This window comes from Pan troglodytes, chromosome 2 (genome assembly GCF_028858775.2).
Source record: "Pan troglodytes isolate AG18354 chromosome 2, NHGRI_mPanTro3-v2.0_pri, whole genome shotgun sequence".
Classification (NCBI taxonomy): Eukaryota; Metazoa; Chordata; class Mammalia; order Primates; family Hominidae; genus Pan; species Pan troglodytes.
The window spans coordinates 48,268,981-48,281,340 of NC_086015.1; the positions used below are offsets into that span (position 1 = coordinate 48,268,981).

A 12,360-nucleotide genomic window follows, 5' to 3' on the forward strand; every position below is an offset into this window, starting at 1 on the left:
TGTGCATTATTATTTGCCATAGTCACCACTCCATACAATAGATATCAAAGAAAAAAAAACTTTTTCTTCCTGTTTAATTGAGGTTTTGTACTATTTGACCATCATCTCCCCATTCCCCTAACCACCCTCCACCCCTGTCCTCTGGTAACTACTGTTCTACTCTCTGCTTCTTTGAGTTTTAGATTCCATATGTAAATGAGAACATATATGGCATTTGTCTTTCTGTACTTGGCTTATTTCAGTTAGCATGTTCTCCAGTCTATCTGTGTTATGGTGACAAAACTTCTTTCTTTTTATAAGGCTGAATAGTATTTCATTGTATATATATACCACATTTGCTTAATCCATTCATCCATTGATGGACACTTAGGTTGATTCCATACCTTGGCTATTGTGAATAGTGCTGCAATGAACATAGACGTGCAGACATCTCTTCAACATACTGATTTCAAATCTTTTGGGTAAATACACAGAAGTGAGATTGCTGGATCATATGGTAATTCTATTTTTAGTTTTTTGAGGAATGACCATACAGTTTTCTATAATGGCTATACTAATTTACATTGCCACCAACAGTATACAAAGATTCCCTTTTCTGCACATCTTCACCAGCACTTGTTATTGTTTGTCTTTTTGATAATAGCCATTCTGACAGATGTCAGGTAATATCTCACTGAGGTTTATAATTTGCATTTCTCTGATTCATGATGTTGAGCCTTTTTTCGTACATTTGCCATTTATATGTCTTCTTTTGAGGAATGTTTGTTCAGCTCTCTTGCCCTTTTTTTTGAGGCAGAGTCTTGCTCTGTTGCCCAGGCTGGAGTACAGTGGCACGATCTTGGCTCACTGCAGCCTCCACCTCCTGGTTCAAGCGATTATTCTGCCTCCACCTCCTTAGTAGCTGGGACTACAGGCCTGTGCCACCAAGCCCGGCTAATTTTTGTATTTTTAGTAGAGACACAGTTTCACCATGTTGGCCAGGATGGTCCCCATCTCCTGACCTCATAATCTGCCTGCCTCGGCCTCCCAAAGTGCTGGGATGACAGGCATGAGCCACTGCACGCAGCCTCCCTTGCCCATTTTTAAATTGGATTACTTGTATTCTTTCTATAAAGTTATTTGAATTCTTTATATATTTTAGATACTAACCCCTTATCAAATGTATGGCTTGCAAATATTTCTCCCAACCTATAGGTTGTCAAAACTCAATCTTAACCAAACCAACAACTATCCTCTAATGAGGGACTTACCACCAGATTGTGCCCAGATAAGGCAAACACCTAGCTATAGCCATTCAAGTAATTTCTCTACTTTGTTTCCACATTCAGTCTATAAGAAATCCCACTGTTCACACTGTTGAAACAGAGCTCTCTGAACCTCTCTAGTTTGGGGTGCTTCCTCATTCATGAATCTTTTAATGCTCAAATAAACTCTATTAAATTTATTTTTTCTGAAGTTTTTCTTTTAACAGAAGTCAAAACAAAGTTAGCAGGGACACACTGAAGCCTTTCTGTGATAAGGCTTAAAAGGTTAGTTACATGGTGGTAAAAGGCTATATTCTAGAAGACCTCTGCTAAAATAAGAACTCTCTAATATAGCAAGAGCCAGAGTTTCTTACATCTTCTTTTTGTTTTCAATCTCTTTTCCTCTTTACACTATATTCTCTACTCCACATTCAGAATTATCTTCCTAAAATATGGAATTAATCTAGTCAATAATAAAAAAGTCTCCCTTCTGTATACAAAATAAATTCAAATTATTTAGTTTGGCATTCATCAACTTACAATCACTTGTCAGTGTATTTGTCAAATTTCACTTCCCACTGATGTACCACCCCCCATGCTCCAATCACACCATCCTCTTCATCCTTTAAAACCCAGCTCAAAGCCACAATAATATGTGGCAAGAAAAGACTATGCACTAAGACCACTAAGATAAGTAAGATAGGTCCCAGCTATCAAGAATCCCATTTGGCAGAGAGACACACAAGCAAACAAATCAATATTATTTAATATAAAGGATGTGTTGTAAAATATGAGCAGAATATAGATAGGCAAATTATTAATTCAAACAAGTAAGATCAGAAGAAGCTTCATAGAAAAAATAAAAATATATTCATGAGTGACTTACCATATATGTCAGATTCTGTTTCAAGTGCTTTACGTATATTAACTGATTTAATCCCCATTTTCTTTGATGATGAAAATGAGAGGCCCAGCGCGGTGGCTCATGCCTGTAATCCCTGCACTTTGGGAGGCCCAGGCGGGTAGATCACCTGAGGTCAGGAGTTCAAGATCAGCCTGGCCAACATTGTGAAACCCTGTCTTTTTTTTTTTTTTTTGGCAAGGCACAGTGGCTCAGGCCTGTAATCCCAGCACTTTGGGAGGGTGAGGCAGGCAGATCATTTGAGGTCAGGAGTTCAAGACCAGCTTGACCTACAAAGTGAAACCCCATCTCTACTAAATTACAAAAATTAGCTGGGCATGGTGGTGGGCGCCCAGCTACTTGGGAGGCTGAGGTAGGAGTATCACTTGAACCCAGGAGGTGGAGGTTGCAGTGAGGCGAGACTGAGCCACTGCACTCCAGCCTGGGTGACAGAGCGAGACTCCCTCTCAAAAAAAAAAAAAAAAAAGAAAAGAAAAGAAAATGAGAGCCAAAAAGAGTTTAAGTAAAAGAAACATAATAATAATAACTACCATTTATTGAATATTTACAACATGCCAGGCACAATGCTAAGCACTGAAAAGGCACAAAATGGAAGTAAAGCCTTAAATTTTTTTTTTTTTTTTGAGATGGATTTCTTGTTGCCCAGGCTAGAGAGCAATGGCACAATCTCAGCTCACTGTAACCTCCGCCTCCCGGGTTCAAGCGATTCTCCTGCCTCAGCCTCCCAAGTAGCTGGGATTACAGGCATGCGCCAACACGCCCAGCTAATTTTGTATTTTTAGTAGAGACAGGGTTTCTTCATGTTGGTCAGGCTGGTCTTGAACTCCCGACCTCAGGTGATCTGCCTGCCTCAGCCTCCCAAAGTGCTGGGATTACAGAGCCACCGCACCCGGCCACCTTTAATTCTTTTAAGTGAGAGATGACAGTTCTTATTTTGTACCTCCACTGGTAGGTTTTTTTTTAATTGCTCTTGATTCATAATATTTTACATATTTATGGGGTATATGTGATATTTTGTTACATCTATGTGTGTGATATTTTGTACATGATGTGGCGAAATATCCCATACCCCATAAATACATAAAATTTATTATTATACATCCACACAGTTTACATGCATAGATGTAACAAAATACCACATATACCCCATAAATATGTAAAATATGGTGAATCAAGATCATAATGATCAATCAAGTCAGGGTATTTGGTGTATCCATCACCTTGAGTGTTTAACATTTCTATGAGATGGGAACATCTCAAATTCTTCTAGCTACTTTGAAATACACAATACATTGTTGCTAACTATAGTCATCCTACACTGCTATCAAACATTAGAACTTATACCTTCCAACTGTATGTTTATACTATTTGACCAACCACTCTTTTTCCCCCTCCTACCTACACATTCTTCCCAGCCTCTGTATCTATCATTCTACTATCTACCTCAATGAAATCAACTTCTTTAGCTCCCACGTAAGAGTGAGAATATGGTATATGTGTCTTTGTGCCTCCTTGTTACCACTTAACATTACTGACCTCCAGTTCATCCATATTGCTGCAGACTACATGATTTCATTCTTTTTTATGACCAAATAATATTCTATTGTGTATATATACCACATTTTCTTTATTCATTGATCTATTGATGGACTCTTGGGTTGATTCCATATCTTTGCTATTGTGAATAGTGCTGGAATAAACATGTGAGTACAGGTATCCCTTTAATTTACTAATTTTTTTTTCTTTGGATAAATACCCAGTAGTGGGATTGCTAAATCATATGGTAGTTTTACTTTTAGTTTTTTAAGAAATCTCCATACTGTTTTCCACAGAGGCTACGCTAATTTACATTCCCACCAACAGTGTATAAAAGTTCTTTTTTCTCTGCATCCTCACCAACATTTGTTATTTTCTGTCTTCTTAGTGATAGGCACTCTAACTGGGGTAAGATGATACCTTACTGTGGTTTAGATTTGCATTTCCCTGATACATAGTAATGTTGAGCATTCTTTCATATACCTGTTAGCCATTTGTATGTCTTCTCTTGAGAAATGTCTGTTCATGTCCTTTGCCCACTTTTTAATGAGATTATTTGCTTTTTTTGCTGTTGAATTGTTTGAGTTCCTTGTATATTCTGGATATTAGTCCTTTGTCACATGAATAGTTTGCAAATATTTTCTTTCATTCAACAGGTTCTCTTCACTGTGTTTGCTGTGCAGAAGCTTTTTGGTTTAATATAGTCCCATTTGTCTTATTTTTTGTTTTGTTGCCTGTGCTTTTGCAGCTTTTGCCATAAAATCTTTGCCTAGACCAATGTCCTATAGTATCTCCCCTATGTTTTCTCCTATGGTTTTAGGTGTTAAGTTTTAATCCATCTTGAGTTGATTTTGTCTATGGTGAGAGATAGGGGTACAGTTTCATTCTTCTGAATATGGATATCTTAATTTTCCCAGCACCACTTATTGAAGAGGGTCCTTTCCTTAATGTATGTTCTTGGCGCCTTTGTCAAAAATCATTTGGCTGTAAATAGGTAAATTTACTTCTGGATTCTCTGTTCTATTCCATTGGTCTATAGGTCTGTTTTTATATCAATACCATGCTTTTTTGTTTACTGTATCCTTATAATGTATTTTGAAGTGAGGTAGTTTAATGCCTCCAGCTTTGTTCTTTTTTTTTTTTTTTTTTTTTTCAGAATTGCTTGGCCTATTCTGGCTCTTTTTTGGTTCCATGTGAATTTTAGGGTTGTTTTTCTATGTCTGTGAAAAATGACATTGGTATTTTAATAGAGATTACATTGAATCTGTAGATTGCTTTGGGCAGCTTTTTTGTTTTTTTGTTTTTTTTTTAGACGGAGTCTCGCTCTGTCGCCAGGCTGGAGTACAGTGGCGAGATCTCGGCTCACTGCACCCTCCGCCTCCTAGGTTCAAGCGATTCTCCTGCCTCAGCCTCCTGAGTAGCTGGGACTACAGCCACATGCCACCACGCCCAGCTAATTTTTTTGTATTTTTAGTAGAGACGGGATTTCACCATGTTGGCCAGGATGGTCTCGCTCTCCTGACTTCGTGATCTGCCTGCCTAAGCCTCCCAAAGTGCTGGGATTACAGGCATGAGCCACCACACCTGGCCCAGTATGGTCATTTTAATGACATTAATCCTTCTAATTTATAAGCCTGGGATGTCTTTCCATTTGTTTGTGTCCTCTTCAGTCTCTTTCATCAGTGCCTTGTGGTTTTCCTTGTGTTTTACCTCATTGGGTAAATTTATTCCTAAGTATTTTTTTGTAACTTTTATAAATGGGAATACCTTCTTGATTTCTCTCTCAGCTAGTTCATTATTGGTGTATAGAAACACTATTAATTTTTGTGTTTTGATTTTGTATCCTGCAACTTTACTGATTTATTCATCACATCTAAGAGTTTTCTGGTGTATTCTTTGGTTATTTTTAAATATAAAATCATATAATTAGCAAAGAGTGACAATTTGACTTCTCCAACCTGGATGCCTTTTATTTCTTTCTCTTGCCTGCTTGCTCTGGCCAGGACTTCTGGTACTATGTTGAATAGGAGTGGTGAAAGTAGGCATCCTTGTCTTGGTCATTCAGTATGATGTTAGCTGCAGGTTTGCCTTATATGGCTGATAGAGTTTGGATATTTGTCCCTGCCCATATCTCACATTGAATTGTAATCTGCAATCCTAAAGGTGGGGCCTGGTGGAAGGTGTTTGGGTGATGGGGGTGGATCCTTCATGGCATGGTGCTTTTTTCACTATAGTGAGTGAGTTCTCATGAGATCTGGTCATATAAAAGTGTATGGCACCTTCCGCTCCACTCTCTCTTGCTCTCTTGTTCCTGCTTTCACCATGTGATGTGCCTGCTCCACCTTCACCTTCTGCGATGATTGTAAACTTCCTCAGGCCTCCCTAGAAGCTGAGCAGATGCCAGCACCATGCTTCCTGTAAAGCCTGCAGAACCATGGGCCAATTAAACATCTTTTCTTTATAAATTACCCAGTCTCAGATATTTCTTTATAGCAGTGCAAGAATGACCTAATAATACAATGGCCTTTACTATATTGAGGTGTATTCCTCCTGTGCCTAGTTTATTGAGATTTTTATCATGAAGGGATATTGAATTTTATTAAATGCTTTGTCTGCATTTATTGAGATGATCATATGGTTTTTGTCCTTCATTCTGTTAATGTGATATATCATGTTTATTTATTTGTGTGTGTTGTGCCAAACTTACATTCCTAGAATAAATCCCACTTGATCATGATGTATTTTTTTTATGTGCTGCTAGATTCAGTTTGCTAATATTTTGTTGAGAATTTTTGAGTCTGAGTTTATCAGGGGTATTGACCTATAGTTTTTACTGTTGTTGTAGCCTTGTCTGGTTTTGTTATCAGGGTAATGCTGGCATCACAGAATGAGTTAGGGACAATTCTTTTCTCTTCCATTTTTTGGAATAGTTTGAGGAAAATTGGTATTAGTTCTTCTTCAAAAGTTTGGAATTCAGCAATGAAGTCATCTGGTCCTGATGCAATCTCATTACTTGTTTTTGGTCTGTTCAAGTTTTCTGTTTCTTCCTAATTCAATCTCAGTAGGCTGTATGTGTCCAGGAATTTATTCCATTTCCTCTAGATTTTCTACTTTTTCATGTATAGTTAGTTGTTCATAATCATCTCTGATGATCTTTTTATATTTTCATAGTATCCGTTGTAAAGTCTGCTTTTTCATTTCAGATTTTATTTGGGTCTTTTCTTTTTCTTGGTTAGTTTAGCTAGCAGTTTATCAATTTTGTTTATCATTTTGAGAAACCAACTTTTCATTGTGTTGATCCTCCTTTTTTTTTGTCTCTATTTTTTTCAGCCGCACTCTGATCTTATTTCTTTCCTTCTACTAGTTTTGGGTTTGGTTTGTTCTTGCTTTCCTAGTTTCTTGAGATGCATTGTTAGAGTGATTATTTGAAATCTTTCTACTTTTTTAACATAGGTATTTAATGCTATAAACTTCCCTTTTAGAATAGTTGTTGCTATATCGCATATATTTTGGTATTTTGTTTTCTCATTTGCTTCAAGAAATTTTTGCATTTTCTTCTTAATTTCTTTCTTGACCCGATGGTCATTCAGGAGCAGGTTGTTTAGTTTCCATGTATTTGCATAGTTTCCAGAGTTCCTCATGTTATTGATTTCTAGTTCTATTTTATTGTATCTGAGAAGATACTTGATATGATTTTGATTTTTTTAATTGCTGGTTCGTTTTGTATTCTAACATATGGTCTAAAAAATGTTCCATGTGCTGATGAGAAGAATGTGTGTTCTGTAGCTGTTGGATGAAATGTTCTGTAAATGTCTGTTAGGTCCTTTGATTTAATGTGCAGTTTAAATCTAATGTTTGTTTGTTAATTTTCTGTCTAGATGTTCTGTCTAATGCTGAGTGTAGGGTGTTTAAATCTCCAACTATTATTGTATTGGAGTCTGTCCCTCTCTTTAGATGTAATAATATATGCTTTATGTGTCTTGGTGCTGCATTGATAGATGCATGTGTTTTAAGTTGTTATATCCTGTTGCTGAATTGATCCATTTGTCTTTAAATAATGACTTTATCTTTTTTGTTATTTTTTTACTTAAAGTCTGTTTTATCTGATAAGTATAGCTGCTCCTGCTTGCTTTTGGCTTTTGTTTGCATGGAATATCTTTTTCCATCCCTTTACTTTCAATCTATATGTGTCTTTACAGGTGAGATGAGTTTCTGGTAAGTAGCATATCATTGGATCATGTTTGTTTAATCCATTTAGCCAATCTATATCTTTTAAGTGGAAAGTTTAACTCCTTTACATTCAAGGTTATTATTGATGTGTGAGGGCTTATTCCTGTCATCTTATTAATTGGTAACTGGTTGTTTTGTATATCCTTTGTTCCTTTCTTTCTCTCTCATTGCCTATCTGTAGTGCTAACATTTGATTCTTTTCTCTTTCTTGTTTGTATGCTCTGCTTTATCAGTAGTGTTTATATTTACATCATGGTAGATATCATTCTTTTCACTTCTAGGTGCAGGATTCCCTTAAGCATTTCTTGTAGGGCTGGTGTAGTGGTGATGAACTCCCTCAGCTTTTGCTTGTCTGGGAAAGACTTTATTTCTCTTTATTTATGAAGGCAAACTTTGCTGAGTATAATATCCATATTTTCTTTTAGCACACTTTAGATACTTCATCCTATTCTCTCCTGGTCTGTAAGGTTTCTGCTGAGAAATCCACTGTTAGTCTGATGGAGATTTCTTTATAAGTGACTAGATGCTTTTTTTTTTTTTCCTTTCCTTTCCTTTCCTTTTCTTTCCTTTCCTTTCTTTTTTTTCCCTTTCCTTTCCTTTTCTTTCTTTTCTTTTCTTTTTCTTCTTTTATTTTTTTGAGACCAGGTCTTTCTCTGTTGCCCAGGCTGGAGTGCGGTGGTGTGATCTCAGCTCGCTGCAGCTTCTGCCTCCTGGGCTCACGTGATCCTCCCACCTCAGCCTCCCAAGTAGCTGGGACTACAGGCATGTCACCATGTCCAGTTAATTTTTCTATTTTTAGTAGAGTTGAGATTTCACCATGTTGCCCAGGCTGGTCTCGAACTCCTAGACTCAAGCAATCCACCCGCCTTGGTGGGTGCTGAGATTACAGGCATGAGCTGCTGTACCCAGCCTGTTCTTCTTTTTCAAAAGTTATTTTAGCAGCCCACAGCAGTGATGGTTGCAAATAGTAGAATTTGTCCTTCTGGCATGTGAAAATGTGTAGCCATCTTTCTGGTTCTGGTGGGGGCGCTGAGTCACTGCCATTGGCTCCCACCTTAGCCCTGGCAGCAGCAGCTGCAGGCCAGGAATGTCAGTGGGGCTCCAGGGATTTTCCATTGGGCCCCAGGGCAGGGTTACAATCTGTGGGGGCTGGGCTCCCAAAATGGCACCAGGGTGTTGTTAATTAGCAGCTTTTTTAGCAGCTACTTAGGACTGAGGAGTTTGTGGGACTGAGCATGAGCTCTTCCTCTCTGGAGCAGTGCTTTTCCAGGCAACCCCCTACGTTAGTCTCAGGACCCACAAGGGCCAAGGGACTCTGTCATGGCTAGGATTATAGGAGTCTGCAGCCGGAGTGTGGACCACTGGGGGTCTCTCATTTACGCTTTCCCTGTATTAGGGAGCCTCTCTAACTCCACTAGTAGGTTTTAACCCTGATGAGATTCTTTCTCTGTATAAGACAAGCAAACTAAGCAAATGCATTTTCTTCTACTTTCTAGCAAAATCCCACTGAACTGCATCATCCGTTTGGCTCACCATGCCATCACTTCTCCACTGAAGTGGCTGGTCCAAGGCCAGGTCTTCAGGCATTTAATACCCACTGCAATGCTATGGTAGTCAGAAACCCCTTTTCACCCTCTTAAAAGTATCTTTTGAGAAATAGAATTTCTTCATTTTTATAGTCCAATATTTCATTTTCTTTTGTAATATTGACTTTTTGCATCCTGTTGAAGATCTTTGCCAAGATCATGAAGATGTTCTATGTTTTTCCTTTAAAAGTTTGTTTTACCTTTTGCAGAATCAAATCAGCTAGAATTGATTTTTGTTTATGATATAAGAAGAGAATCAAGATACAATTTTTTCCCATGTGGATCTTCAGGTGACACATTACCATTTATCAAAAAGACCATCTTTTCCCCACTACACTACAGTGATACCATGTTATAAATCAGCTGACTGTATATGAGTGGGTCTGTTTCTGGGATCTCTGTTCTAATACATTGGTCAATGTGTTTATCCTTGCACCAGCAAATGGTTATTTAAAAAATAACATAAGATTTTTGTAATGAATTCAATATGTACTTCAAATCTGTGAGTTAACCAAACATCAGCTTCTTTATTCCAATCCTTTGAGATCATTTAAAAATTTCAATATAAGCAAAAAGATAGGATTGAAATGTGTATAGTTCTTACAGAATATTTTAAAAAGGTAATTTTACATTTTTCGTGACTTTTGCAGGTTTGCATGGATGTGTTTAAGAAATATATAAATATCAATGAACTGTGTTTGCTACAGCGTGCAGGTATGAAACAATTAAATAATTAGTATGAAGCTATTAATGTGTTGTTTGAAAATAGTTTAAAAGTAAATTCAATAATTTGTAAGTTTGAAAACTGAATGCCTTACCCAAGAGTAGCTCTGTTGGCCTAAGAAAGGATTGAAAATAAATGAGATATTTTGGTTAATAAAAAAATGATAATCTACCTAACACTGTCATTCCCTTACACATTAATGTTTTCATGACTTACAAATTTTATTTATAAGTGTAAGATGGAGAAAATGGTATTGTTAATTAGTCTTTAACTCTATCTAAAGGGATTTTTCAGAAGCTGACTCTTTCCTACTTCTTCATCCTTCTTCTCTTTTTACATTTACCTCTTGTAGCCAGTGTACCATCCAGTAAGTTCTGTGCAGTTCCCTATACATGCCAGGCTGTGTTCAAACTTCAAGGCTACTATTACCACTTCTCTCTGTCAGAGATGCCTCTGGTTCCATCCCATTTCCTCATGGCAAAGGAAAGGCTATTCGGCCTTCAGGGCTAGGTCATAGGAAATAGGATTACCTCCTCTATTAGGCCCTTATCTGATTCCACAACCCCATCCCATTCTTTGCCACCTTCTCCCCATACTAATAGTGAGCTGCAAGAGGACAGACACCATGCTTAATTTATTTATATTTGTCACCCTGACACAACCACCAAAGCCACATAGTAGATGTGGTAATAGAGCACTTTCACTTCATATATTTCTGCTTGAGATCTCATTCTGCTAAAAAAAAGTCTCTGACAGGTTTATTGTTTTGTTTTGCTGGTAATATCATTCTCCCCAAGGATTAAAGGAAACACCTAATGGAATTGCTAGTCTGAACTTAATATAACTATAACAAAGCAGTAGTAGTTAAGGTGAAGTAATAGATACCTATATGGGAGTATACTTGTGACCTGCGGGATTTTGATAGCCAAGGAGGAGGAACTATATAGGTTAGATATGGATGAACTTTTAAATTCCAGAAATAATTCCATAACATGAGATGTGGAAGGAAAGAGGATGTCATGAAAAAGATGCAAAACTCCCAAAAATATAAGTCTGACTGTATAAAGATCCAATATGGCCACAGGAAAAATACTTCTGAATTTTGCTTTAAAACAATGAATGCAGAACAAAAATAAGCACCTGTAGCATAAATGTAGCACCTGTAGAATAAATATAGAAAGTTGTCAAGAACCTGTGGAAATTTTTTGGTGTAAAAATAAAAACTTAGATCAGTGGGAAATAATAGATAGCTCAGAATAGACCTGATACATATGAGGGGTTTAGTGTTTAGAAAGACCATAGGATTTGAGACAAGAGGAATCACTTTAAGAATGATAAGATAACTAGATAGCAACTTAAAGAGGCTCTAAATACCACTGGTATAAATAAGTTATGGATTTAGCTACTCAGGCTCTACAGAGAGGCCTCAGGAACCATTTTGGTGCACAAGAGGAGGAAGCTGAGTCAGTGGACTCCCCCACCCCCTGTTTAACCATAGTTTCTTGTTTATCTATTTTATATTTGAATTTCCACATAAAATTCTTTTGAGAAGTTTTTAAATTTTAAGTTTTTATTTAGAAATTTTAAATTTACAAAAATCTCTGAAAATGGAAATAATACAAACAAGAGGCATATCCTTTATCATTTTCATTTGTTCTCTCTCTCCTTCCTTCCATATATGTGTGTGTACACACACGTGTGGACATATGTGCATGGCCATACACGCACACACATTTTTCCCTGAACCACTTGAAGTTAAGTTGCACGCATCATGGCCCTTTACCACCAAACAGTTTAATGCATATTTCCGAAAAACAGGCTATGCTTTTATATAACCATGGTACATTTATCCACATTAGTAAATTTAACATGAGTACAGTAGTTTTGTCTAATTTATTATTTATATTCAAATTTTGTCACTTGACCCAATTATGGCCTTTTATAGCATTTTTCCCTCTAGTTTAGGATCCAGTCCAGGATCAGGTGTGCATTTAGTTGTCATGATTCTTTAGCCTCCTTTAATCTAGAACATTTCCACCGTCTGTCTCGGACATTTTGGGAGTATGTATGTGATAAAATATACATAAAATTTACCATTTTAAACATTTTTAAGTGTAC

The 12,360-nt window shown here is 37.1% G+C and overlaps 1 protein-coding gene across 2 annotated transcripts in view; it reads left to right on the forward strand.

The window, feature by feature from the left end:
• Positions 1-12,360, forward strand: part of TOPAZ1 (testis and ovary specific TOPAZ 1) — a 90,815-nt gene that overhangs the window by 30,217 nt on the left and 48,238 nt on the right. For both annotated transcript variants that reach the window (XM_526186.5, XM_054680614.2), the window contains one exon: positions 10,169-10,232. In XM_526186.5, coding sequence (XP_526186.2) covers positions 10,169-10,232 — 64 coding nt within the window. The remainder of the gene's footprint in view (positions 1-10,168; positions 10,233-12,360) is intronic.